Source organism: Salmo salar, chromosome ssa17, assembly GCF_905237065.1.
Source record: "Salmo salar chromosome ssa17, Ssal_v3.1, whole genome shotgun sequence".
NCBI classification, from domain to species: Eukaryota; Metazoa; Chordata; class Actinopteri; order Salmoniformes; family Salmonidae; genus Salmo; species Salmo salar.
In genome coordinates this window covers 32,999,721-33,027,678 of record NC_059458.1, presented here as the reverse complement: position 1 = coordinate 33,027,678, position 27,958 = coordinate 32,999,721, and the positions used below count along the sequence as shown (strand labels likewise).

The 27,958-nt window shown below is 42.7% G+C and overlaps 1 protein-coding gene and 1 long non-coding RNA gene across 3 annotated transcripts in view; one reads left to right on the top strand and one right to left on the bottom strand.

Annotated features, from left to right (window-relative positions):
- The first annotated feature begins 245 nt into the window (after window positions 1-245).
- LOC106609069 (angiotensin-converting enzyme 2) lies at window positions 246-20,458 on the top strand. The gene is made up of 18 exons (XM_045699497.1): window positions 246-545; window positions 853-1,011; window positions 2,137-2,230; window positions 3,516-3,662; window positions 4,128-4,240; window positions 10,711-10,816; window positions 10,915-11,012; window positions 11,198-11,370; window positions 12,398-12,624; window positions 14,980-15,124; window positions 15,348-15,446; window positions 16,877-16,999; window positions 17,101-17,279; window positions 17,529-17,587; window positions 17,697-17,797; window positions 17,965-18,081; window positions 18,374-18,568; window positions 19,473-20,458. Exons 1-18 carry the CDS (start codon window positions 354-356, stop codon window positions 19,567-19,569), a joined length of 2,424 nt encoding a protein of 807 aa, XP_045555453.1. The 5' UTR covers window positions 246-353; the 3' UTR covers window positions 19,570-20,458.
- The window catches only part of LOC106609070 (uncharacterized), a 30,936-nt gene continuing 22,683 nt past the window's right edge, over window positions 19,706-27,958 (bottom strand). For both annotated transcript variants that reach the window (XR_006760072.1, XR_006760071.1), the window contains one exon: window positions 19,706-20,388. This is a non-coding gene — a long non-coding RNA (uncharacterized lncRNA). The remainder of the gene's footprint in view (window positions 20,389-27,958) is intronic.

Sequence of the window (27,958 nt, the reverse complement as noted above, 5' to 3'; positions counted from 1 at the left end):
CTACTCTACTCTACTGTAGTGAGATGGGTTTGGCACACACACACACACACACACACACACACACACACACACACACACACACACACACACACACACACACACACACACACACACGTACATATTCACTGTACAGCAAGGCAGTGTTATGTTTGAGATAGTAGCCCATCTACCGTGCGATAGCTGGCCCACTGACCTACACTGTACCCTTCTATCCACCAATCTGTGTATAAAGGACAAGATACACCCTGGAGTTATGACTCTGACCAAAGGGCGAGGACAGCCCTTAGAGTTAGATATAAGTGAATAAGAAACTGAAGTGGTGTCAGTGTGGCCGTAGGGGATATTCATACAGGATGTCTATGACCAGGCGTCTTCTAGTGGGGCTGATTGCTGTGGCCTGTGTGGCAGCACAGTCAGACTTAGAGAGAAGGGCACAGGAGTTTCTGGACACGTTTGATGGGAACGCTACTCATCTCATGTATCAGTATTCCCTGGCATCATGGGCGTACAACACAGATATTTCCCAGGAGAATTTAGACAAACTGGTGAGTTTTCTGGTAGATTTAAAGTGGCACTAATGAAAGGCAGAGTTTCAGAGCCATCTTCAGAGACCCCTATGGCCTGTAGCTGGGGGTCCACAAGACTGAACTGAGAAACACGGTGGATCTATGTGTCTGGTTCTGAACAATGGCAATAATGGTATATTGCTGTCAATTTTGGATTGGTGGGCTACATCTCAACACATAACTCCAGACAGACAACTAGTTATTTGATATTGTCTATTGTATTGTATTGTATTGTTAATATTATGAATCAAATGTAATTTCTGTCAATGTTTTGTTATGGTTTCAGGGTGTACAGAGCGCAATCTGGGGAGAATACTACAGCAAAGTATCCAAGGAGTCGGAGAACTTTCCAATCGATCAGATCAGTGATCCATTGATCAAACTCCAGCTGACTTCCCTCCAGGACAAGGGCTCTGGGGCCCTGTCCGCAGACAAAGCAGCACATGTAAGACACATTCTTTCACTTCTGTCTCTGACCTTTTTTTTCTTGATTTTAATGATTTAACCTTTTAAAATCACAATTCACCAACATGTGGGTACAATGCATTTAAAATCATTGACTAGAGGACTTCTTTCCATTGTGCTCTTCTTTCAGTCCATATGTAAGATAACTTTTCTTTCTGTCCTCATCTTTTCTATCAGTCTGACTGTCCTCATCTCTTCTATTAGTCTGACTGTCCTCATCTCTTCTGTTAGTCTGACTGTCCTCATCTCTTCTATTAGTCTGACTGTCCTCATCTCTTCTATTAGTCTGACTGTCCTCATCTCTTCTATTAGTCTGACTGTCCTCATCTCTTCTATTAGTCTGACTGTCCTCATCTCTTCTGTTAGTCTGACTGTCCTCATCTCTTCTATTAGTCTGACTGTCCTCATCTCTTCTATTAGTCTGACTGTCCTCATCTCTTCTGTTAGTCTGACTGTCCTCATCTCTTCTATTAGTCTGACTGTCCTCATCTCTTCTATTAGTCTGACTGTCCTCATCTCTTCTATTAGTCTGACTGTCCTCATCTCTTCTGTTAGTCTGACTGTCCTCATCTCTTCTATTAGTCTGACTGTCCTCATCTCTTCTATTAGTCTGACTGTCCTCATCTCTTCTATTAGTCTGACTGTCCTCATCTCTTCTATTAGTCTGACTGTCCTCATCTCTTCTATTAGTCTGACTGTCCTCATCTCTTCTACTAGTCTGACGGTCCTCATCTCTTCTATTAGTCTGACTGTCCTCATCTCTTCTATTAGTCTGACTGTCCTCATCTCTTCTACTAGTCTGACTGTCATCTTCTCTTCTACTCACGGGAACAGGCTAGTCAAATACTCAAGGGAACAGGCTAGTCAAATCATTGTAATACCACAACGTAGCATAACTTGTTTGTGTTGTTGTTGTTAATGTTGTTGTTGTTGTTGTTAATGTTGTTGTTGTTGATGTTGTTGTTGTTGTTGATGTTGTTGATGTTGTTAATGTTGATGTTGTTGTTAATGTTGATGTTGTTGTTAATGTTGTTGTTGATGTTGTTGTTAATGTTGTTGATGTTGTTGTTGTTGTTGATGTTGTTGTTGTTGTATTTCATGTCAGCTGAACAAAGTGATGAATAAGATGAGCTCCATCTACAGTACAGGCACGGTGTGCAAGAGAGAAGACCCCTTCGACTGTCAAACTTTGGAACCAGGTAAAGGCCAGAGTCCCACATCACCCAGTTGCGGCCCACTTTATGGAAGCAAACCACTCAATTTCGTCTCTGCGTTATATTGGCATCGAACATGTCACCCTCCCGAGGAGAGGGGGTGACCTTGATAATTTATTGTTAAAACGAGAGGCTGCCTGGATCTTTAATTTAAAGACCCTTGCTCCCTTCGGTCTCAACATAGACTTTGATCTGAAGCCATTCTTGTGATTATTGTGACTTTGCCATTGTAATTGTTTGTTAGCTTGTGTAGTCTAAAATGAATCTATGATCGTATGCTATCCATTTGTTTTTTGTATACTGTTCTTTGTATTCCATTTTAATATTTGAGAATTAACCAATGATATTAGGCCACACTTGGCCATGATTACAGACACCTGTGTGTCTTTTGACACTATATAAACGAGTCATCCAGCAGTGTTTGTCATTATACCCTGATGAAGACAGCTTGCCTGTCGAAACGTTGGACGTAAAAATGTTGCATCTGAGCTCCTAGAATGTGCTGCTCTCCTTTGTTTTCAAGTTTTCTACTCCGCTGGCCAGCACCTCGCCTAAATAGGTGTGCGTTTCTTTTTCTTCTAGAAAGGCCAGAGTCCCACATGGCTCTGGATGAAAGTAGGACACTAAGTAATGAATTGGCTGCCATTTGGTATGGGTACAAAGTACCAACTGCCAGCTCAGCTGTGGCAACCTGACTTTACGACCGACTGCCCTTTTACGGATGTCCAAGGTCATTGACTGAGTCCCAAATGGCACTATATTCCCTATATAGGGCACTACTTTTGACCATGGCCCTAGTAGTGTCAAACGTAGAGCAAAATATAGGGTCAAAAGTAGTGCACTATTTAGGGTCAAAATTAGTGTACTAAATTGTGTACCAGTGGGATGCAGACCCTAGACTTCTATAAAAACTGTATATCTCAAGACTACTAGTCACCCTGTCAGATATTTCAACAACAAAAAGCCCTGCCGAAAAACTCCCCTAGTTTTGGAGGAATAGTATTTCTTGTAAAAGGTGTCTCCTCACTTCAGGTTTTGGTGCTTGGATGTCTTGGTAAGGGAGATGGCTTCAGAAATCTGAGGTCAGATAGTGGTTTAATGTTGTATAGGAAAAAAGGAACCCCAGCTCAATGATATTCCTGATGCGAGGATACATAAAAGAATAACAAAAATACTAGGGAATGGACAAGAATACTGGTATGCTGGAGTTTCTATTTCAAATATGAACTAGCCTTTTTTCAACTGGTTTACTGCTGTGTCTAATGTCTAGGGCTGGAGAGTGTAATGGCCAACATGGACAGTGACTACTATGAGCGTCTGCATGTATGGGAGGGCTGGAGAGTGGAGGTAGGGAAGAAGATGAGGCCTCTATATGAAGACTATGTGGACCTTAAGAACGAAGCTGCCAAACTCAATGGTAGACCTACTTCTACTACTACTACTGCTAATACTACTACTATACTGCTATTATTACTACGACTACTACTACTACTACACTACCATACTACTACTGCACATATACTATACTACTACTACCACTACTGGTACTATAGTGCTACTACTACTACTACTACTGCTATAAGTACTACTACTAATACTATTACTACTATATTACTGCTACTACTACTACTATATTACTATTACTACTACTACTACTACTAAAACTACTACTACTACTGTACTACTACTACTGCTAGTATATTACTATATTACTATACTACTACTACTACTACTACACTGCTACTATATTACTATACTACTACTATCTTACTATACTACAAATAATATATTACCAATATACTACTACTATACTACTACTATATTACTACTATACTACTACTACAAACCTGTCCAACTACTACTACTATATCTATCGCCACAGGTTATGAGGACTACGGAGATTATTGGCGGTCCAACTATGAAACTATCGATGACAGCCCGTACAACTACGCCAGGGGCCAACTGATGACCGATGTGAGGCACATTTACAAAGAGGTACGTTGTCGACTGTTGTGGTGCTTCAACTACGCTGAGCTTTTCTCACATACAAATGAAATGTATTGTATGTAGCAAAAACACTGTTAATAAAATATTATTGATACTATTTTGTATTATTGGATGTATTTGTTATTGTATATATTTCTGTATTGTACAGTTAGGGTTTTGTAGGTTACTTTCTAAATGTAATCCGTTACAGTTACTAGTTACCTGTCCAAAATTGTAATCAGTAATGCAACCTTTGGATTACCCAAACTCAGTAATGTAATCTACTTTCAGTTACTTTTAGACTTCCCCTTAAGAGGCACAGGTTAGCGTTTTTTCGTCATGAATCTTCTTATGGAGGCAGCGCTGCAAAGTGGTCACTAGCTGGCACAGCCACAAAGTCATCAAATCTGATTTTAAACCTAACCCTAACCTTAACCCTAACCTTAACCACACTGCTAACCCATAATGTCTAACCCTAACCTTAACCACACTGCTAACCCATAATGTCTAACCCTAACCTTAACCACACTGCTAACCCATAATGTCTAACCCTAACCTTAACCACACTGCTAACCCATAATGTCTAACCCTAACCTTAACCACACTGCTAACCCTAACCTTAACCCTAACCTTAACTACATTGCTAACCCATAATGTCTAACCCTAACCTTAACCACACTGCTAACCCATAATGTCTAACCCTAACCTTAACCACTCTGCTAACCCTAACCTTAACCCTAACCTTAACCACACTGCTAACCCATAATGTCTAACCCTAACCTTAACCACACTGCTAACCCATAATGTCTAACCCTAACCTTAACCACTCTGCTAACCCTAACCTTAACCCTAACCTTAACCACACTGCTAACCCATAATGTCTAACCCTAACCTTAACCACACTGCTAACCCATAATGTCTAACCCTAACCTTAACCACACTGCTAACCCTAACCTTAACCACACTGCCAACCCATAATGTCTAACCCTAACCTTAACCACACTGCTAACCCATAATGTCTAACCCTAACCTTAACCACACTGCTAACCCATAATGTCTAACCCTAACCTTAACCACTCTGCTAACCCTAACCTTAACCCTAACCTTAACCACACTGCTAACCCATAATGTCTAACTCTAACCTTAACCACACTGCTAACCCATAATGTCTAACCCTAACCTTAACCACTCTGCTAACCCTAACCTTAACCCTAACCTTAACCACACTGCTAACCCATAATGTCTAACCCTAACCTTAACCACACTGCTAACCCATAATGTCTAACCCTAACCTTAACCACACTGCTAACCCATAATGTCTAACCCTAACCTTAACCACACTGCTAACCCATAATGTCTAACCCTAACCTTAACCACACTGCTAACCCTAACCTTAACCCTAACCTTAACTACATTGCTAACCCATAATGTCTAACCCTAACCTTAACCCCACTGCTAACCCATAATGTCTAACCCTAACCTTAACCACTCTGCTAACCCTAACCTTAACCCTAACCTTAACAACACTGCTAACCCATAATGTCTAACCCTAACCTTAACCACACTGCTAACCCATAATGTCTAACCCTAACCTTAACCACACTGCTAACCCATAATGTCTAACCCTAACCTTAACCACACTGCTAACCCATAATGTCTAACCCTAACCTTAACCACTCTGCTAACCCTAACCTTAACCCTAACCTTAACCACACTGCTAACCCATAATGTCTAACCCTAACCTTAACCACACTGCTTAACCCATAATATCTAACCCTAACCTTAACCACACTGCTAACCCTAACCTTAACCCTAACCTTAACCACACTGCTAACCCATAATGTCTAACCCTAACCTTAACCACACTGCTAACCCCAATGTCTAACCCTAACCTTAACCACACTGCTAACCCATAACGTCTAACCCTAACCTTAACCACACTGCTAACCCATAATGTCTAACCCTAACCTTAACCACTCTGCTAACCCTAACCTTAACCCTAACCTTAACCATACTGCTAACCCTAATGTCTAACCCTAACCTTAACCACACTGCTAACCCATAATGTCTAACCCTAACCTTAACCACACTGCTAACCCTAACCTTAACCCTAACCTTAACCACACTGTTAACCCTAACCTTAACCCTAACCTTAACCACACTGCCAACCCATAATGTCTAACCCTAACCTTAACCACACTGCTAACCCATAATGTCTAACCCTAACCTTAACCACACTGCTAACCCATAATGTCTAACCCTAACCTTAACCACTCTGCTAACCCTAACCTTAACCCTAACCTTAACCACACTGCTAACCCATAATGTCTAACCCTAACCTTAACCACACTGCTAACCCATAAAGTCTAACCCTAACCTTAGACCACTCTGCTAACCCTAACCTTAACCCTAACCTTAACCACACTGCTAACCCATAATGTCTAACCCTAACCTTAACCACACTGCTAACCCATAATGTCTAACCCTAACCTTAACCACACTGCTAACCCATAATGTCTAACCCTAACCTTAAATTAAGAATATAGCCAATTTTGACTCTGCAGCTGGCCCATCTAGCTGAAATCGCTCAGTTCTGCCTCCAGGACAAGACTCATCCCAATAAACGTCAACCTTCTTATTAACGTCAACCTGCTTATTAAGAGGCATTAGAAGAAGACAAAAAATAATATTACCAATTGAACAACATCCATTGCAGGATAAGTTAATGTTAGAGTTTACATAGCTGGCCATATATGGGTGTTACATTTTACTTCATGGGTTGGTTATTTAGGCTTCTTTTAACCCATCGCTTTCTACTACTGTATAGATAATAATAGGATTAGGCTATATTTTTACATTAAACACCAGTGTCTGCCAGATTTCCTGTCATTCCAATTCATTTAATACCCCTTGATCTTAAAGAATAGGACTTGGAAATATGGAAATATAGATTAGTCAAATTGTTTTACCCGAGTATAACCCAATAACTAAGGATTAATTAGCCTACTCTGTTGTTTATGATTTTGTTGTCATCGACGACTGATTGGGCTTTCTCGTGGTCATCTTAAATTATAATTTTTTTTACAGTATGTATAAAAATACCACGGGGGCGTTGAGCAGGGAGAAACTGCCTCAACCTGTTATTCCATAGGCTGGGATCCGCACTATGAAGCGGCTGCAAGAACGCATTTTATACTGGCTGTATACTGGCATATTCATTACGCCGATTCTGTTGCAAAACCTTTCTTAAACGGAAGCAAACTGGACGAAACGGGGAGGGACCTACCTGAATTTGTCCAATAGAAACTATTATTTTGCTCTGTTTGCTTCCGTTTGGTTCTGTCACAAAAACCACGATTGATAGGCAGCTTAAACTTATTATATTCAACCATTATTGGGTTAAAATACACATATACATTTGTGAACAGCCACACACATTCATAACATCCACAATCCGTAAGGCGCAAATAGCTAAATGAGAGCGCAGCAGTGTGATTCACATCCATGCGCTATGCAGCCTAGATATCAGTAATAAGTGATATCCATATCGCCCGTTGGGCTACACCACTACTGTCGTCCTTACCCCCAAGCGTTTATTCAAGTTGGATAATCTTTGGATGCCGACAGCAGTCACTCCATCGGAAGACATAGTTTGGACTGTAGCCTACAAAAGCATATTCCTGTGATCCATCAAACGCATTTGTTGTGTCATCATGGTGGTCTCTAATTTGTGGTCAAACTCGCTCAGGCAGAACAAATAAAAATGACCGAGGTAAAGAGTTTTAGTTGGATATTCGAAGGATATTCGCGCTTTCAAACCTCAATAGCTTTCAAACCACTTCAGCCACAGACTCCAAATAAGTGTCATGATGTTGGAAAAATTGCGCACACCAGATTTGGACATTAATTCGCTTTCCAAAGCTAATAAACATGTGGAAATGTGAGCAGCATTTTGTATTCCTAGTTGAATTAGTTAGGGCGCATAAACAAAGTACAAACTTTTTTTTACATTTGAATTTCAATAGCTCCTTGGTCATGTGACCTACTGACTTCAAACAAGGTTCAGAATGTCCACTCAGTGGGCCTACACATTGGACACCCTTTAGTTTGTTCATTTTCATCTCACACGTTTTTACATTAATTTTTCAAAATTTTAAATGTCAATAGCTCCTTGGTCATGTGACCTAATGACTTCAAACAAGGTCCAGAATGTCCACTGACTACCCTTCTATATTGCACACCCTTTAGTTTGTCCATTTTCATCTCACAAGATTTTACATACATTTTTCTAAATAAAAAATGTATATCTTACAGGCCAACATCTTCTCTCACTTCGTTGGTGTGTCACCTCACCAAATCTGAATACCATGATGTTGACATAGTTGCTATATTTGCTAGGCAGGTGGCCGAGGCACAGAAGTAAGGTGAGGCTTTTTTCCGTCTGTGACTAGCTTTGATATGCTGGTATTTGAATGCCAAGTTGCAGCATGGATTGACCTTATTTAATTCAGAACAAAGCACATCTGTCCATGGCTGTTTGAGGTACCTGGTTTGAGGTACCTGATTTAAGGTACCTGGTTTGAGGTACCTGGTCTAGGTACCTGGTTTGAGGTACCTGGTTTGAGGTACCTGGTAAGGGCTTTATTTTCTACCACCTGTCCATCTTAATAGAAAAGGAAAATGACTTTGCCCCTGGTCTGGTCATTCTTTTAGCATCACTCACTTGTTCTGTCCTTCCGTCTCTGGAGTACTCTTCGTCACTTTGTGTTTGTATGTCATCTTTCCTGTCCTCTAGAGCCCCTGCCTCATCTTCTGTCCCTCTGTCTCTAATGATCTAGTTGGTGTTGACTGAATTTCTGGCCATCATCAATATTTCCCTTTCCGTTGTCATCTTTATTTGCCAGTTTCATGACACGCTCTGTTTGTAATGTGTTGTTAACGCGATCATTTTGTTGTTGTTGTATGTTTTCTGTAATGACATTAAAAGTTAATTAATCACTATGTCGATACCTTTATGTCACTCAGAAATACAAAAAGCTATCAGAATGTAAGTTGATCACTTCACAGGAAAACAACTGTAGTTTTAACGTGTAGTTGTGGTGTGAATGTTAAACATTTTGGTGTTACACAAAAGATGTAGGAATTTATTTTCCCAGTTAGAAATAGTAGGCCATGCATCAAATAATTATTTTCATCAGAAAAACAAACCCTCAAATGCACTATTGCATTTTGTAAGTTGTCTGCAGGTGGCTTGTTGTGAATGCACTCAAATATCAAGTCGTTATCAGGTTATGTAAACTCCGTGCTAATACTCAATGTAGAAGGATTTGTCTTAATGTACTGTATATGAAAGTGATGCTATGAAAAGGATTCTTTCAGGATTTTATCAAGCTCACTCTGACTGACAAATCACTGCCTATTACTGTGATTAAAAAGAGCATATGAAACATTGTTTTTCATGAGGCCTACCTGTGCACCTTCCTTTAAGCACCTCTGTTCGAACACCTCTCCTGTCCTTGATCCATACCACATACAGCCATTTGTGGATCTTTCAGTGTCCATGTGAAAGATAGTTATTGCGAGGCTGGAACATTTGTTTACTTCAATTTTTTTTGTTTTACACCCATGTAAAATGAAGGCCTGCAAAGCTTACAGATTTAAGTCTAATAACATGAGATGAAAGTAGACAAACATCAGAGTGTGCAATATGAAGGCATAGTCAGTGGACATTCTGAACCTTGTTTGAAGTCAGTAGGTCACATGACCAAGGAGCTATTGAAATGTTTAATTTTGAAAATTGAATGTAAAATCATGTGAGGGGAAAATGGACAAACTAAAGGGTGTGCAATATAGAAGTGTATTCAGTGGACATTCTGAACCTTGTTTGAGTCCAGTAGGTCATATGATCAATGAGGTATTGAAATTTAAAAATGTAAATAAATAATTTAAAATAGTGCGAGATGTAAATCGACAAAGAATGTGTGTGCAATGTGTGTCAATGCCATCGGGTTAGCTACAACCAGTTTTGAAAGTTTTAGGAGTAATGGTTAAAGAGCTATTGAAATGTGAAAAATTTGATTTGTCACTATGTTGACGGTCCCTAACTGCTGTTGGTGGACGTAAGGAAAACTATAGGTGAATATCCGTGGAATATCCAACCTGAAACTGTCCTCGGTATAAAAATGTGCCCCTTTTTTCAATGCTGATTTGAATGTCATTGAGAAACAGAAAGGTGTCAAATAATTTGTTTCCTTTCTGAATTTAAAAGTAATACTATAAGTAATCATATCGGTATCTGATCACAATATTTTTGCTGGTAACATAACGAATTACAGTTAGATTTTTGGAATCCGTTATATGTAATCCATTACTCCCAACCAGCATGCTTTTCTTGCATTATGTAAATCAGACTTGCCACATCAAAGATATGGTGTATTTATGTTTTATTGCACACCACCAATTCTATTGTGTCTTTCCAGATCCTCCCCCTGTACAAAGAGCTCCATGCCTATGTGAGGTCTAAGCTGCAGGCCAAACACCCTGAACACATCCACCCAGAGGGGGGCCTGCCTGCACATCTACTGGGTGAGGTCACTGGACAGGGCGCAGCTTTTGCTCCAACACTGCTGGAACATGACTGATTCAGCTTATGAATGTCTTCTCTCTCTAATTACCTTTTTCAGGTGACATGTGGGGAAGGTTTTGGACAGGTCTTTACCCCATCTCAACCCCTTTTCCAGAGAAAACCGATATTGATGTGACGGACGCTATGATCGCACAGGTTGAGTGAAAATAAATCATGATCTGCTATTGTATGTATCCAATATGGACCTTGAAAATTGTAGACTAGGAATTGTGGGTTGGATCTGAAGGAAACAAGTGTGACTTTAATAGTGACTTCTATTACTTTCAGTTCTTACCCCCTAAAATACACTGTGAGTTAAACACCTTTTCTGTAATTCCCAGAAATGGCCTAAGGACAGACTGTTCCAAGAAGCAGAGAAGTTCTTCATGTCGGTGGGTCTATACAAGATGTTCGATAACTTCTGGAAGGACTCTATGCTGGAGAAACCTACTGATGGCAGGAAGGTAGTGTGCCACCCTACAGCCTGGGACATGGGGAACAGAGAGGACTTCAGGTAACAGGAATCGTATTCATCCTGCATTAAACTAGCCTAGCGGTTAACAGCGTTGGGCCAGTAACCAAAAGGCCGCTGGTTCGACTCCCTGAGCAGGCAAGGTGGAAAACTCTGCTGTTCTGCCTTTGAGCAAGGCAGTTAACCCCCAACAACAACTGCTCCCCAGCTATTGATGACGTGGACGGCGATTAAGGAAGCCCCCCACACCTCTCTAATTCAGAGGGGTTGGGTTAAATGCGGAAGACACATTTTGGTTGAATGCATTCAGTTGTACAACAAACTAGGTACCCCCTTTCCCTTTACTTAGCCCAGGACATGCAGAGTGACAAGCCTTAGGGAGGGACAGAGAGGACTTCAGGTAACAGGAATTACATTTACATTTACATTTAAGTCATTTAGCAGACGCTCTTATCCAGAGCGACTTACAAATTGGTATCATGTTGGTACTGTATTTATCCCTGGACACGCAGTAAGTAGAGCCTTAGGGAGGGACAGAGAGATTGCATGCACTAACTACTAATATAGAATTCATATCCTGTTAGTCACAGCAGCATGTCATAAAGATATGAAGGAATTCTGTTGTGAAACATAAATCATCAAGGTAAAATCCACAGTACGTTGAACTTCTTTTCAAAATGCTGTACACACATGTAGAATAAAATCTGAGGGAGTTTATCTGATTTTGTAGGCTATACCTCCTTACACTCGGCATCAATTGTAATGATTAAATATTAATCATAAATATTAACTTATTATACGTTATTGTACTGTATTAAAATGTATTATACTGTATTATATACTGTATTACTGTATTATACTGTATTATGTATTATACTGTATTATATACTGTATTATATACTGTATTATACTGTATTATAAGGTATTATACTGTATTATATACTGTATTATACGTATTATAATGCATTATTCTGTATTATATTGTATTATTCTGTATTATAATGTATTGTACTGTATTATACTGTACTTCCCTGACTTTGTCTACTTCTTAAATTTCCCCCATTTCCAGGATCAAGATGTGTACGGAGGTGAACATGGACCACTTCCTGACAGCGCACCATGAGATGGGACACAACCAGTACCAGATGGCCTACAGGAACCTGTCCTACCTGCTGAGAGACGGGGCTAACGAGGGCTTCCACGAGGCCGTGGGGGAGATCATGTCCCTGTCCGCTGCCACCCCCAAACACCTGAAGGCCCTGGGACTCCTGCCAGACGACTTCGTCGAGGATAAAGGTGACACCTGAGTCAGGGGTAGGGGCAGGGACAGGGACAGGGTCAGGGTCAGGGGTAGGGGCAGCTAGTGGTAGAAGCAGATCTAGATCTGATGATAACAGTTAGACAACAGTTGTTGTTATAGCTGGTCTATGGAATACCTGAGTTACACCTGAACAGAGTCAGGGGTAGGGACAGGGTCAGGGACAGGGTCAGGGTCAGGGGTAGGGGCAGGTAGTGGTAGAAGCAGATCTAGATCTGATGATAACAGTTAGACAACAGTTGTTGTTATAGCTGGTCTATGGAATACCTGAGTTACACCTGAACAGAGTCAGGGACAGGGACAGGGTCAGGGACAGGGACAGGGACAGGGACAGGGACAGGGTCAGGGTCAGGGACAGGGTCAGAGACAGGGTCAGGGACAGGGACAGGGACAGGGTCAGGGACAGGGACAGGGACAGGGTCAGGGTCAGGGACAGGGTCAGGGACAGGGACAGGGACAGGGTCAGGGGTAGGGGCAGGTAGTGGTAGAAGCAGATCTAGATCTGATGATAACAGTTAGAAAACAGTTGTTGTTATAGCTGGTCTATGGAATACCTGAGTTACACCTGAACAGAGTCAGGGACAGGGTCAGGGACAGGGACAGGGACAGGGACAGGGTCAGGGACAGGGTCAGAGACAGGGTCAGGGTCAGGGACAGGGTCAGGGACAGGGACAGGGACAGGGTCAGGGTCAGGGACAGGGACAGGGACAGGGACAGGGACAGGGGTAGGGGCAGGTAGTGGTAGAAGCAGATCTAGATCTGATGATAACAGTTAGACAACAGTTGTTGTTATAGCTGGTCTATGGAATACCTGAGTTACACCTGAACAGAGTCAGGGACAGGGTCAGGGACAGGGTCAGGGTCAGAGACAGGGTCAGGGACAGGGACAGGGTCAGGGACAGGGTCAGGGTCAGGGACAGGGTCAGGGACAGGGTCAGGGACAGGGACAGGGATAGGGATAGGGTCAGGGTCAGGGACAGGGACAGGGTCAGGGACAGGGACAGGGACAGGGTCAGGGACAGGGACAGGGTCAGGGTCAGGGACAGGGACAGGGACAGGGACAGGGTCAGGGACAGGGTCAGGGACAGGGGTAGGGGCAGGTAGTGGTAGAAACAGATCTAGATCTGATGATAACAGTTAGACAACAGTTGTTGTTATAGCTGGTCTATGGAATACCTGAGTTACACCTGAACAGAGTCAGGGACAGGGTCAGGGACAGGGTCAGGGTCAGAGACAGGGTCAGGGACAGGGACAGGGTCAGGGTCAGGGTCAGGGACAGGGTCAGGGTCAGGGACAGGGACAGGGACAGGGTCAGGGACAGGGACAGGGTCAGGGTCAGGGACAGGGACAGGGTCAGGGACAGGGACAGGGACAGGGTCAGGGACAGGGACAGGGACAGGGTCAGGGACAGGGTCAGGGACAGGGACAGGGACAGGGACAGGGACAGGGACAGGGTCAGGGACAGGGTCAGGGTCAGGGGTAGGGGCATGTAGTGGTAGAAACAGATCTAGATCTGATGATAACAGTTAGACAACAGTTGTTGTTATAGCTGGTCTATGGAATACCTGAGTTACACCTGAACAGAGTCAGGGACAGGGACAGGAACAGGGTCAGGGACAGGGTCAGGGACAGGGTCAGGGACAGGGTCAGGGACAGGGTCAGGGACAGGGACAGGGACAGGGTCAGGGACAGGGTCAGGGACAGGGTCAGGGTCAGGGACAGGGTCAGGGTCAGGAACAGGGACAGGGTCAGGGTCAGGGACAGGGACAGGGACAGGGTCAGGGACAGGGTCAGGAACAGAGTCAGGGTCAGGGTCAGGGACAGGGACAGGGTCAGGGACAGGAACAGGGACAGGGTCAGGGTCAGGGTCAGGGACAGGGTCAGGGTCATGGTCAGGGTCAGGAACAGGAACAGGGACAGGGTCAGGGTCAGGGTCAGGGTCAGGGACAGGGTCAGGGTCAGGGACAGGGACAGGGTCAGGGACAGGAACAGGGACAGGGTCCGGGTCAGAGTCAGGGACAGGGTCAGGGTCATGGTCAGGGTCAGGAACAGATTCAGGGCCAAGGCCAGGGCAGGTACGAGCAAATCTACATGTATATCTGATGAGGATAATTGACACTGAGTCAGACTATGTTGTTGTAGGTTTTGTTTCACATTGTTTCATCAAAATGGCTCCTCTAGTGACTTCCTGTCTCGGATAACACTCTATTCACTATGAAGTGCCCTACTTTTTTACCAGAGACCATTACACTTTATTTTCTATATAGTGTCCCCATTTTAGATGTACCCTCTCTCAAACAGCACTTCTTTCTCTTCCTCCCGCCCCAATACAGAGACTGAGATCAACTTCCTGATGAAGCAGGCCCTGACCATCGTGGCCACCCTGCCTTTCACCTACATGCTGGAGGAGTGGAGGTGGCAGGTCTTTCTGGGGACCATCCCCAAGGACCAGTGGATGCAGCGCTGGTGGGAGATGAAGTAAGGAAGGACCTCTTCTGGAATTTCTTCAGCTTGTCATAGGTCATAGTTTATTTAGCTTTAGGTGATGGGAGATAAAGAATCATAAATAATATATCAGTGTTGTATATCAATGTAAAGAAGGAGCTCTAGTGGAGGCCTAGTGTTTTTACCTCATAGTTGGTTTAGCAATACACTGTAGGGACATTACAATGCTAACTATTGATGCTAACTCTGTTACCAGGAGGGATATGGTCGGTGTAGTGGAGCCCTTACCCAGAGATGAGACATACTGTGACCCGCCTGCTCTGTTCCACGTGTCCGGAGACTACTCCTTCATCAGGTCTCATCTCAATACCCCTCACACCCAGCCGTTCTCAATACCCCTCACACCCAGCCGTTCTCAATACCCCTCACACCCAGCCGTTCTCAATACCCCTCACACCCAGCCATTCTCTATACCCCTCACACCCAGCCGTTCTCAATACCCCTCACACCCAGCCGTTCTCAATACCCCTCACACCCAGCCGTTCTCAATACCCCTCACACCCAGCCGTTCTCAATACCCCTCACACCCAGCCGTTCTCAATACCCCTCACACCCAGCCATTCTCTATACCCCTCACACCCAGCCGTTCTCAATACCCCTCACACCCAGCCATTCTCAATACCCCTCACATCCAGCCGTTCTCAATACCCCTCACACCCAACCATTCTCAATACCCCTCACACCCAGCCATTCTCAATACCCCTCACATCCAACCATTCTCAATACCCCTCACATCCAGCCATTCTCAATACCCCTCACACCCAACCATTCTCAATACCCCTCACATCCAGCCATTCTCAATACCCCTCACACCCAACCATTCTCAATACCCCTCACACCCAACCATTCTCAATACCCCTCACATCCAGCCATTCTTGTTGTAATGCCGTGTCTGTCTCTGTGTAGATCTGGGTCCAATAGCAATTGAGGTTTCGCTTGATTTAGTTTTTAGATTTTGTATTTTTGGGACAATTAAATTGGTTCCATTGTACCTGGTAAACTAAATCACACTTAGCTCAAGTATTAGAACTATGTACAGTCCATGTATGAGGACGGACCTATCCTGGAGCTTCTTCAGCTTGCCATAGGTCATTTAGCTTTAGGTGGTGGGAGATGATGAAGCATAGACATGTATTTAACCCAGGACTGTCTCTGTCTGTCATAGATACTTCACCAGGACATGTACTGTATTTGACCCAGGACTGTCTCTGTCTGTCATAGATACTTCACCAGGACATGTACTGTATTTGACCCAGGACTGTCTCTGTCTGTCATAGATACTTCACCAGGACATGTACTGTATTTGACCCAGGACTGTCTCTGTCTGTCATAGATACTTCACCAGGACATGTACTGTATTTGACCCAGGACTGTCTCTGTCTGTCATAGATACTTCACCAGGACATGTACTGTATTTGACCCAGAACTGTCTCTGTCTGTCATAGATACTTCACCAGGACATGTACTGTATTTGACCCAGGACTGTCTCTGTCTGTCATAGATACTTCACCAGGACATGTACTGTATTTGACCCAGAACTGTCTCTGTCTGTCATAGATACTTCACCAGGACATGTACTGTATTTGACCCAGAACTGTCTCTGTCTGTCATAGATACTTCACCAGGACATGTACTGTATTTGACCCAGAACTGTCTCTGTCTGTCATAGATACTTCACCAGGACATGTACTGTATTTGACCCAGAACTGTCTCTGTCTGTCATAGATACTTCACCAGGACTATCTATCAGTTCCAGTTCCAGAAGGCCCTCTGTGAGGCAGCTGGCCACTCTGGACCCTTATTCAAGTGTGACATCACCAACTCTACAGCAGCCGGGGACAAGCTCAGGTGCTCATACCAAATCTGTTCGTTGTTGCGTCTGTCATGTCTAAGAATGCTGAATGGCCAATGAACAAGTAAACAAACTAACATCAAATCTCATTTTACAGGACAATGCTGGAGTTTGGGAGGTCAAAGTCGTGGACCAGAGCCCTGGAGACGATTTCAGGACATGCCAAGATGGACTCCGCCCCTCTCCTGGACTACTTCAAGGACCTCCATGTTTGGCTAATAGAAGAAAACAGGAAGAACAACAGGAAGCCAGGATGGAGAGCAGCTGAGGACCCATGTAAGTACCTATAGAGTAGTGTCCCTATCCATACTAGGGCACTATCTAGTGTGCATAGCCAATATATCGCTTCACACGAAGTAGTACAAAAGTACAGAGGACCCATGTGAGACCAGATTCTGTATCTAGCTCACTATCTAGTATGCATAGTCAATACATCGCTCCATACTAAGTTGTATGCAATTTTAGATATAGTTAAAAGTGATATATTCTATATATAATAATGCATATTTTGTATCTGTTCATCAGTCTCAGAGAATGCCTACAAAGTGAGGTTGAGTCTGAAAGCAGCTATGGGTGACAAGGCAGTGAGTACACTAAGCTGAATTTACTGTGGTTGGAAAACAGCTTCACTACCTTCTCCTTTAGACAATCTCTTCATATAATCCAGTTGAACTGACTTTGTTTCTCTTCCAGTACATTTGGAACGCCAACGAGATGTACCTGTTCAAAGCCAACATGGCCTACGCCATGAGACAGTATTACCTTGAGGTCAACAAGACGGAAGCTCTTTTCACGTAAGTGTTTCACAATAAAAGTCCACCTAGACATCACTCTCAGCTTTGCTTCTCTTTATGTCATTCACTCCCATCACATTCCAGAATGAAAATGTATATTTATTGTATCAATATTATTTATTAGACTCTTGTGACATCACATAATTGTATTATTATCTTTGTTCCAGGACAGAGAACATCCACACCTACAAGGAGACAGCCAGAATCTCTTTCTACTTTGTGGTGACTGACCCTGCCAACCCTGCCGTGGTCATTCCCAAAGCTGAGGTAGAGGCTGCTATCAGGTAAAGGAGTCGACCCTTGAACGTGAGCTGATTAAACATGCTAAAACAAACTTTGCCCGATCATATCTGCCAAACTGAGTGAGTGACACCACAAGACTGTCTGAAACAGAGTAATAATACTTTGTGTAGCATTCTTGATGTGGTTTCTGAAACTACAGCCATAAACAAAGTTGCATTTTCCCGCCAGCATTCAGTAAATCCTCTTATGGGTGTTTTATTCCAGTATTTGTACTTGAAACACTCCTAACATTACCCATAACCCCATGACTCAGGCCATCGTCTATTTCACTAGGTTGTCCAGAGGTCGAATCAATGACGCATTCAAACTGGACGATAAAACTCTGGAGTTCGAGGGTCTCCTAGCAACGCTGGCCCCGCCCGTGGAGCAGCCGGTCACCGTCTGGCTGGTGGTGTTTGGGGTGGTCATGGGACTGGTGGTCTGCATGGGCTGTTACCTCATCATCTCTGGCTTCAGAGACAGGAAGAAGTAAGTCTGGGCCGTATTCATAACAGGGTTGATCATCTCTGGTTTCAGAGACAGGAAGAAGTAAGTCTGGGCCATATTCATAACAGGGTTGATCATCTCTGGTTTCAGAGACAGGAAGAAGTGAGTCTGGGCCGTATTCATAACAGGGTTGATCATCTCTGGTTTCAGAGACAGGAAGAAGTGAGTCTGGGCCGTATTCATAACAGGGTTGATCATCTCTGGTTTCAGAGACAGGAAGAAGTGAGTCTGGGCCGTATTCATAACAGGGTTGATCATCTCTGGTTTCAGAGACAGGAAGAAGTAAGTCTGGGCCGTATTCATAACAGGGTTGATCATCTCTGGTTTCAGAGACAGGAAGAAGTGAGTCTGGGCCGTATTCATAACAGGGTTGATCATCTCTGGTTTCAGAGACAGGAAGAAGTAAGTCTGGGCCGTATTCATTATAGGATTGCAAAATTCTTCCAACCAGGATCTCTGGAAAACCAGGGAATTTGGGCAAAATTACCAGGATTTTGCAACCCTATTCATAAAGCATACCAGAGTAAGAGTGCTGATCTAGGATCAGGTCCTCCCTGTCCATGTAATCATTATGATCTAAAAGGCAAACCTGATCCTAGGTCAGCACCAACTGTGAGATGCTATATGTTGTTTTAAGGAATGAAAAGAGTAAAAAGAGAGGTTCAAATAAAGATTGAACCAAACTTAATCCTGAACTTAAATCCTGCTATCTAGTCAACCTAAATCAACAACTTCAAGTATTTGACATGTATTCGACCCAGGTCTGGAAGAGACGAATTAATTGCTACATCACTGCAAATTGTGAGGTTGTTAATAAAATATGGAAAATGTGTCTTAAAATTGCTTAAATGAACATGACACAGTTTTTTCTCTTCTATATCTCCAGAAAATGTGCAGCGAAAGCTGAAGAGAATGCAGAGAACCCCTACGGCGTGACCAACAAAACATTTGAGAGGGAAGAGGATGAACAGACAGGATTCTGAGTCAGTGATTGTCAGTATGAAAGTTTGACAGACGACTTGACAGATCTGAAAACCCCCTACAGCAACAGCTCTTTCAAGACGACCGCATTAGAAGTTGGATCATTTGTTTAAATTATGTATAAATTCAAGACATTTGTAGCATTTTAGAATACATTTTATTCTAAATAAAAATACTTAAAAGTCACAGAAAAATAATATAAAAGCATTACTCATCTGACTAAACTATCAATAACTGAAAAATACAAACAAATGCTAATTATTTGTGTATGATACATAGCTACTTCTCTCTGCAATAGCAGAATAACAGGTCACTGCTGCATTGTTGCATTACACATACGTATTGTAATACCAGTACACCCCCATGCTTTTCCTGGGCTCTGTTTCTCTACATTCAATTCATCTACAGTACATTTATGGTAGCCAGTATAGTCCACTCAGCAATCATCATTGTTTTCCAGGGACTCATGGGATCAATACAAAAATACAAATTACATGGTATAAAATGATGGTATAAAACAGTGGTATAAAATGGTGGTATAAAAATACACTATAGAAACTACATAGAGTAACATAACATGCAGAAACAACAAACCCTCTTCATCATTTATGGATGACAAAGAGGAATGACTGGTCCCCTGTCATCCCCTGGGGTTTCCCCAAATCTACTTTGGTCTCATTAGAAGTGCGGATGAACCAGCCCTGGCAGTAGGCGGACTCAAACCGGCGCTGTTTGCTCATTTCAGCTTTCATGTAGAAGACAAACGCCTGGATCTCCTCATCATCCTTCCTGATGCTTTTCAGTCTGTGTTTGTCACAAGCCTGAAAGAATATGTACAGGTTAAAGCTATAATTATTATTATTCAACTACATTAAATAACAATTCCTTTAAGTCCTTGTGCATATCTACCTAAATCTGTTTTTAAAGCCTGAATGGACCTGTACAGGATAGGTAACACCATTCACTACCCAAATTCAACATGAACATGGAATAACATTAACAACATGGAATAACATTAACATCATGGAATAACAACAACCTGGAATAACATTAACAACAACCTGGAATAACATTAACAATAGTCCTTGGTCTCATTTCCTTTACTGACTACTATGAAGTTATTTGAAAAATATGCAATTAGTGGTGAACTAAAAATACATATAGTAGCAATTATATTGAACACATCTTAAATTCTTAAATCCTTAAGAGTCTATTGATGCACATCTGTGTGTCAATCTAGTGAACGTAATAAAAAAAATCCCCATCAAAATCCGTCAGTTTAAAACCTCTTTGGGCTAGGGGGCAGTATTTTGACGTCCGGATGAAAAGCGTGCCCAAAGTAAACTGCCTGTTACTCAGGCCCAGAAGCTAGGATATGCATAGAAAACTCTAAAGTTCCTAAAACTGTTAAAATAATGTATGTGAGTATAACAGAACTGAAATGGCAGGCGAAAGCCCGAGGACAAACCATCCCCCCAACAAAAGAAATTCTGCCTACCTCTGATTTCAATGGCTAGCACTTTTATTATAAGGCGAAACCCTCCCAAATTGCAGTTCCTAGGGCTTCCACTAGATGTCAAGTCTTTAGAAAGAGTTTCAGGCTGGTTTAAAGAAAAATTAGCCAGAAATTGTAGTTTTTCTAGGTGCTCCCATGTTGGCTGTAGTGTTTCCAAGCGCGTGAATGAGAGCGTGTTCTTTGGTATTTTCCTCCAGTAAAGACAATAACGATTCTCAATCTTAAATTTGATTGATTATTTATGTATTAGGGTACCTAAGGTTTGATTATAAACATTGTTTGACTTGTTTGGATAAGTTTATTAGTAATGTTTGGGATTCATTTTGTATGCATTTTGAGGGAGGGAAATCGGTGGATTATTGACTGAAGCGCACCAGCTAAACTGAGTTATGGATATAAAGAAGGACTTTATCGAACAAAAGGACCATTTGTAATGTAACAGGGACCTTTTGGAGTGCCAACAGAAGAAGATCTTCAAAGGTAAGGCATATATTATATCGCTATTTCTGAGTTTCGTGTCGCAACTGCCTGGTTGAAATATGGGTTTCATGTTTTTGTATGCGGGGCGCTGTCCTCAGGTAATCGCATGGTTTGCTTTTGCTGTAAAGCCTTTTTGAAATCTGACACCGCAGCTGGATTGACAAGAAGTTAAGCTTTATTTTGATGTATTACACTTGTATTTATATGAATGTTAAATATTTATATTTCTGTCGTTTGTATTTGGCGCTTTGCAATTTCACCGGATGTTGTCAAATCGATCCCGCTAAAGAGATTTGATGCATAAGAAGTTAAGCTAGAGATATTTGCATGGGCTGAGTCTCAATCCACACATCCTCCGGTGTCGCCCTTCCGCATCTGCGGCGGAAGGTGGCCGAGCTCCAGCTGTGTTTGTCAGACCATGAGACATCCTGAAAATCAGTTCTCACACGAAAAACGTCTGTAGCATCCGAACGGTTTGGCCTACTAACTCTATGGAAAGATGACTCTCACAAACACAATGGTGTTCTCCGTTTTGCTTTACGACCCACACAAGAGTCTTTGAGAATCGTCTGAAGGTAACCCATACAAATGAATGGAAGTATAGAAGTAGTTTTGTGCCAACAAAAATAAGGGGTTAAATATTTGTCCAAAAAAACAAAAATATTTCTTACATCTCGTAGATATAGAACAGATCACTTCAAAACAACGTTCATAAAATGATGGTATATAAAAAAAACTAGAGTAACATAACACGCAGAAACAACAAACCCTCTTCATCATTTATGGATGACAAAGAAGAATGACTGGTCCCCTGTCATCCCCTGGGGTTTCCCCAAAACTACTTTAGTCTCGTTAGAAGTGCGGATGAACCAGCCCTGGCAGTAGGAGGACTCAAACGGACGCTTTTTGTTCATTTCAGCCTTCATGTAGAAGACAAACGGCTGGATCTCATCATCATCATCCTTCCTGATGCTTTTCAGTCACAACACTGAAAGGACGTGTACACGTTAAAGCTTTCAAAAACGTTATTATGATGTCTTTTTTTTTTTTTTTTTACCATTTATGAATGTTATTCAATGTGTTTCTTTGGGCTATAATAGTAAAGGCCAAATTCAGTATTTTATCAAATATACCTAAAGAAGTCCTAAAATTCTAAATCAAATAGCTAAAATGATACATGGTATGACCATCTTAAAACAATTCCATATGTTAGTTTAGTAGCTCTTGGATTAAATGGTGTGTTAAGGTAAACCCAGGAATGATCCTGGATAAAGTAAGATACATCTGGGTGAGAACTCAAGGTAATAAATGTCAGAGTATGTATTTAAAAATTATTACTATGTATTTTGCGTGCTAGACCCATGGTAAATATCCCTTTATTATACTTTTTAGAAATTATTTTATGACCTGAACCTAAACACATGCAAATGATGTAAATACCAAATGCAAATATACCCGACGCACTCGCCAAAATATAGTGCCATCTGTATGTAGATGCACTATTGTAAAGTGGTTGTTCCACTGGATATCATAAGGTGAATGCACCAATTTGTAAGTCGCTCTGGATATGAGCGTCTGCTAAATGACTTAAATGTAAATGTATGTCTCATTGAACTGAAAAAGTGAAAATACACCTGAAGATCTCACCAAACTTGTAAAGTATATATTTTTTAAATCTGTTAAAAAAAACATGGGAGCCTCTAATTGTAAAGAGCAGGATGTTGAGACTGAAGACAAAATGGTCCCCGGACTACCAAGTAGCTCAGAGTTGTAAGAGTTCTCTCAAGATGAGTAAATGGAGGAGTACTTTCCTAAATCACAAGTTCACGGACACCATCTGGCCAAAGGGTGGTTCCCTGGACCGAGCAAGAATCAAAGCTGCCACAAAAAAGTCATTTGAAATGAAACACGGTCGGGACCGTGACCAATGCCTCCTGACATTAACATTATTTTCCAGTTTGGATCATTTGAAACACCAGACTTCGGTGGTTGAATCTCAAACACAACATGCAAAAACTAGATGAGGAACTGGAGTCACAAAGATCTCAAATTCAAGACATATGCCTACCCCGACAGTACAAACTAACCAGGTGACATCGACAAGGTTCACCGGTTGGGAAGCGAAACTGCTGTCAGGGGACATATAGTAAAATGTGCTAGGCTAAACCCCGCAACTCTCCCACCTATTCCGGACGACACCATCCATCACTGCTGTCTGGACGTGATGGTGACATCGTCACTGACAACCTTGAGTGACTTGCCAACCTTGAGTGACGTGCCTTTGTTAAATGCTGACTTAGTGTCATATACAGATGGGTCATCCTACCTGGACCAAATGGGAAATAGACGGGCGGGTCCTGCTGTAGTCACAGACCACACATGGCTAGAGTCTCTCCGTTACATCCAGGTACCTCAGCACAGTTGGCAGAGGTGACGGCGCTGACGCGTGCGTTGACGCTGACGAAGGGTAATGCCTCGATCACACCGACATTACACAGCATCATCTGGATATGTGTGCAACAAAAGTTCAACATTCACCTTCTGCTACCATTTCTGTCAAGCCATCTAAGCATACAGTTTTACACCAACATATGCACCACACAGAACGCACTGCAACTGTCTCTGTAACGCAATGCTGCAAGGCAAACGCAGCGTTCCATTGGAAATGAATGTAGTTCTGGTGTACTGAAACGTAATGAGGCTGTCGGTGTGATTGAGGCGTAAGGTGACAATCTATACTGATTCAAGGCACGCATGTGGTGTTTGCCACGACTTCAGAAGGTTGTGGAAACAGTGTGGGTTTATGACGTTGATAAATACGTCGCGGCGGTATCTGCATTGTTAGAAGCAGCTGCGTTACCCAACGCTGGTGCTATTATTAAATGTGCTGCCCACACTTCTGGGGCCAATTCTGTTATGAAAGGGGATGCCAGTGCTGACATGGTTCCTCCTCCCCTCACAGGACTCACCCATGGTGACTGTACATACTTATACTGATAATATGTAAAACAATGCTGATACCGTTGAAAAGTGGTGTTTGATGTCTTCAGGCTGAAAACCCGACGACGACGGCGTCTGGCGCCACCCAGACGGCTGTATGGGGGCGCCACTCATACTCCTTCTCTATCTTGCACACATATAGTATCATGGAACGACGCATGTGTCCAAGGAGAGATGTTAGGAATGTGTAGGAAAGAATGGCATTGTCCCAATTTGAAAAAACAATTGTTAAAAACGGTCAGAAACAATATGAAAGCAGCCACTCCAGTTACTGGGATGAGAAGCAGATCACTACCATGGGAACCCTTTGGAAAGCTTCAAATCAATGTCATCTATTTACCACCAGGTAAAGGGTCAAAATATAGTTTGGTTGTATTAGATACCTTCTCCAAGTGGGTTGAAGTCGCCCCCACTAGGAAGAATGATGCTACCACCGAAGCTAAAACCCTGTTGAGACTATATTCCCAGATGGGGAGTGCCTGAGCACGTGGAAAGCGACCAGGGCCCGGAACTTATGATTGACAACTCCTGTGAGTTTGATGTGTGATTGATAACCAAACATCAGTGGTGGAAAAAGTACCCAACCTTAATAGAAAATGACTTAATAGTAAAAGTGAGTCACCCTGTAAAATACTACTTGAGTAAAAGTATTTGGTTTTAAATATATTTAAGTATGAGAAGGAAACAGAATTGCTAAAATATACTTAAGTATCAAAAGTATGAATAATAAAAAATTCCTTATAGTAAGCAAACCAGATGGCTTTCTCCTGTGAGTTTGATGTGTGATTGATAACCAAACAAAGGACTTGTCTTTTTCCTGTGAGTTTGATGTATGTGATAAAGGGTGGTGGCCAATATACCACGGCTAAAGGCTGTTCTTAGCACGACGATTCGCGGAGTGCCTGGATACAGTCATTAGCCGTGGTATATTACATTTACATTTTAGTCATTTAGCAGACGCTCTTATCCAGAGCGACTTACAGTAGTGAATGCATACATTTCATTACATTTCATAATTAAAAAAATATATATATCATTCTGTGCTGGCCCCCCGTGGGAATCGAACCCACAACCCTGGCGTTGCAAACACCATGCTCTACCAACTGAGCTACAGGGAAGGCTGTAGCTGTAATAACTGTAGTAGTTGTAATAACTGTAATAACTGAAGTAGTTGTAGCCGTCTGACCTCCAGTTGTTTGAGGTTATCCAGGTCCAGAGAGCTCTCAGAACCAGCTCCCTCCATCATGTTGAGGTTATGAAGGCCCTGTTTACCACCTCTGTGCATCATGCGGTAACCGAAGAAGGCAGCGAAGATGATGACAGCCAGGACAGAGACAACAGCCAAGGAGATGACTACGGTCTCTTCACACTGCAACTGGTGGTATAGCGGCTGGGCTATATCCAACAAACCCTGAGGTGCCTTACTGCTATTATAAACTGGTTACTAAAGTAATTAGAACAGTAAAAATAAATGTTTTGTCAAACCCATGGTATACGGTCTGATATACCACAGCTGTCAGCCAATCAGCATTCCGCGATGCGTCGTGCCTAAGAACAGCCCTTAGCCATGGTATATTGGCCATATACAACACCGCCTTGTGCCTTACTGCTTAATTCTACCACCCCCTTTATCCAGACTCATCCTTGGCTAGTCTGGGACAGTAACTTCTCAGATGATTGTAGTCACTGGAGGACGGCCCATTTGAATGACATTTCTTCCTCAAATTGGAATCTCACTAACCATTTCACAGTCTAGCTAACAATGTGGTGGCGTGGTGTGTGAAATCAAACGCCGGCCCTCACTTCCCCTTCTCACTGCTGGTCGAGAGCAAGACAGGCTTTATTCACTCACTCTTACATAATAAGGATCCCACGAGTGCCAAAGGTCTCCAGGAAGACTACTTGTCCTGCGACACGTGCTCCACCTCCATTCAGTTAAATTCCCATGTCGTTACTGACACCACCCAAAGTTGACGGCTCCTGGCCCCATTTTAATCTAGCAACACAGGAGGTTGGTGGCACCTTAATTGGTGAGGATGGGCTTGTGGTAATGTATGGAGCGGAATTAGTGGAATGGTATGAAATACATCAAACATCCAGGCTATATCACATCCGGCCGTGATTGGGAGTCCCATAGGGCGGCGCACAATTGGCCCAGCGTCGTCTGGGTTTGGCTGTCATTGTAAATAAGAATTTGCTCTTAACTGACTTGCCTAGTTAAATAAAGGTTACATTTTTTTTTAAAGTTTTAAAAAACACATGGTTTCAGGTGTTTGATGCCATTCCATTCGCTCCATTCCAGCCATTGTTATGAGCCGTTCTCCCCTCAGCAGCCTCCACTGTCTTGCAAGTATGGTAGAAGTTCCTATTGGAGATAGACTCCCGGGGAAGACTCCCGGGGAAGCTGTCACCAGTGAGGGCAGCAAGTTGAGGGCTTGACTCTAATCACTCCTGTACCTTTCAGCAACGCTACTCATGACCAGATGCTATACCACACTGTCTAACATCCACTGTTCTATTTCAAACCACCAGCTGTTTCTCATGAAGGAACTCATCTGCATCCTGGACATGGGAGAGCCCCTCAGCTGGTAATGAACACAGTTCAGACATGTAAAGTCCCTATTGATTACTGTGTTGAAGTTCTCTTTTCCCAACGACGCCACATTTCTTTATTTTACCTTTATTTAACTAGGCAAGTCAGTTAAGAACAACTTCTTATTTTCAATGATGGCCTAGGAACAGTGGGTTAATTGCCTTGTTCAGGGGCACAACGACAGATTTTTACCATGGCAGCTCAGGGATTCGATCTAGCAACCTTTTGGTTACTGGCCTAACGCCCTAACCACTAGGCTACCTGCCGCTCCGTTGTTCCCTAGAACAACTTAACATACCCAGTCACTAACAGCAAACATACCTGTTCTGTATATTTCCACTATCCTTAAAATACTCACTGAGTTACACGAATTGACTGAGTCTGTCGTGCCCATATCACCCAGTTGAAGGCTATCTCCATTATACATTCCTCTGTAAATGTCAAGGTGAATGCTGCAATTGGTTCCTTTCGCAGTGAAAGGGTGATTGGTGAACAGATTGTGACCTCTCTGGTAAACAACAATACTGTATGTGAACACAATCTGGTCCTGGAATGACTCACTGTTGGTGAATGCCTGTAAACTGACTGTGGTTGTGCGCCGTACCTTTCATATGGGTTATGACCCTATGTCTGTGCTGCCTAGTGCCTGGCGGAACAGAGGGCAGGTATGATGTCACTACTAACTGTGAAAATGCTGGTAAAAGTGACCCCTTTGACAATGTAGGGAGTGACGTCTCGGTCCCTTATACCACTACAATAAGGAGCCAGAAGACTATAGCTCGCCTGAACCACCTAACCCCAA

What these genes read in the sequence shown, in the direction of transcription:
- LOC106609069 (XM_045699497.1), top strand. Translation starts at nt 354, where the DNA reads ATGTCTATGACCAGGCGTCTTCTAGTGGGGCTGATTGCTGTGGCCTGT. An exon ending in CCTGCCTGCACATCTACTGG is followed by an intron (nt 10,817 to 10,914) that starts GTGAGGTCACTG and finishes TACCTTTTTCAG; the next exon opens with GTGACATGTGGGGAAGGTTT. An exon ending in GGGAACAGAGAGGACTTCAG is followed by an intron (nt 11,371 to 12,397) that starts GTAACAGGAATC and finishes CCCCATTTCCAG; the next exon opens with GATCAAGATGTGTACGGAGG.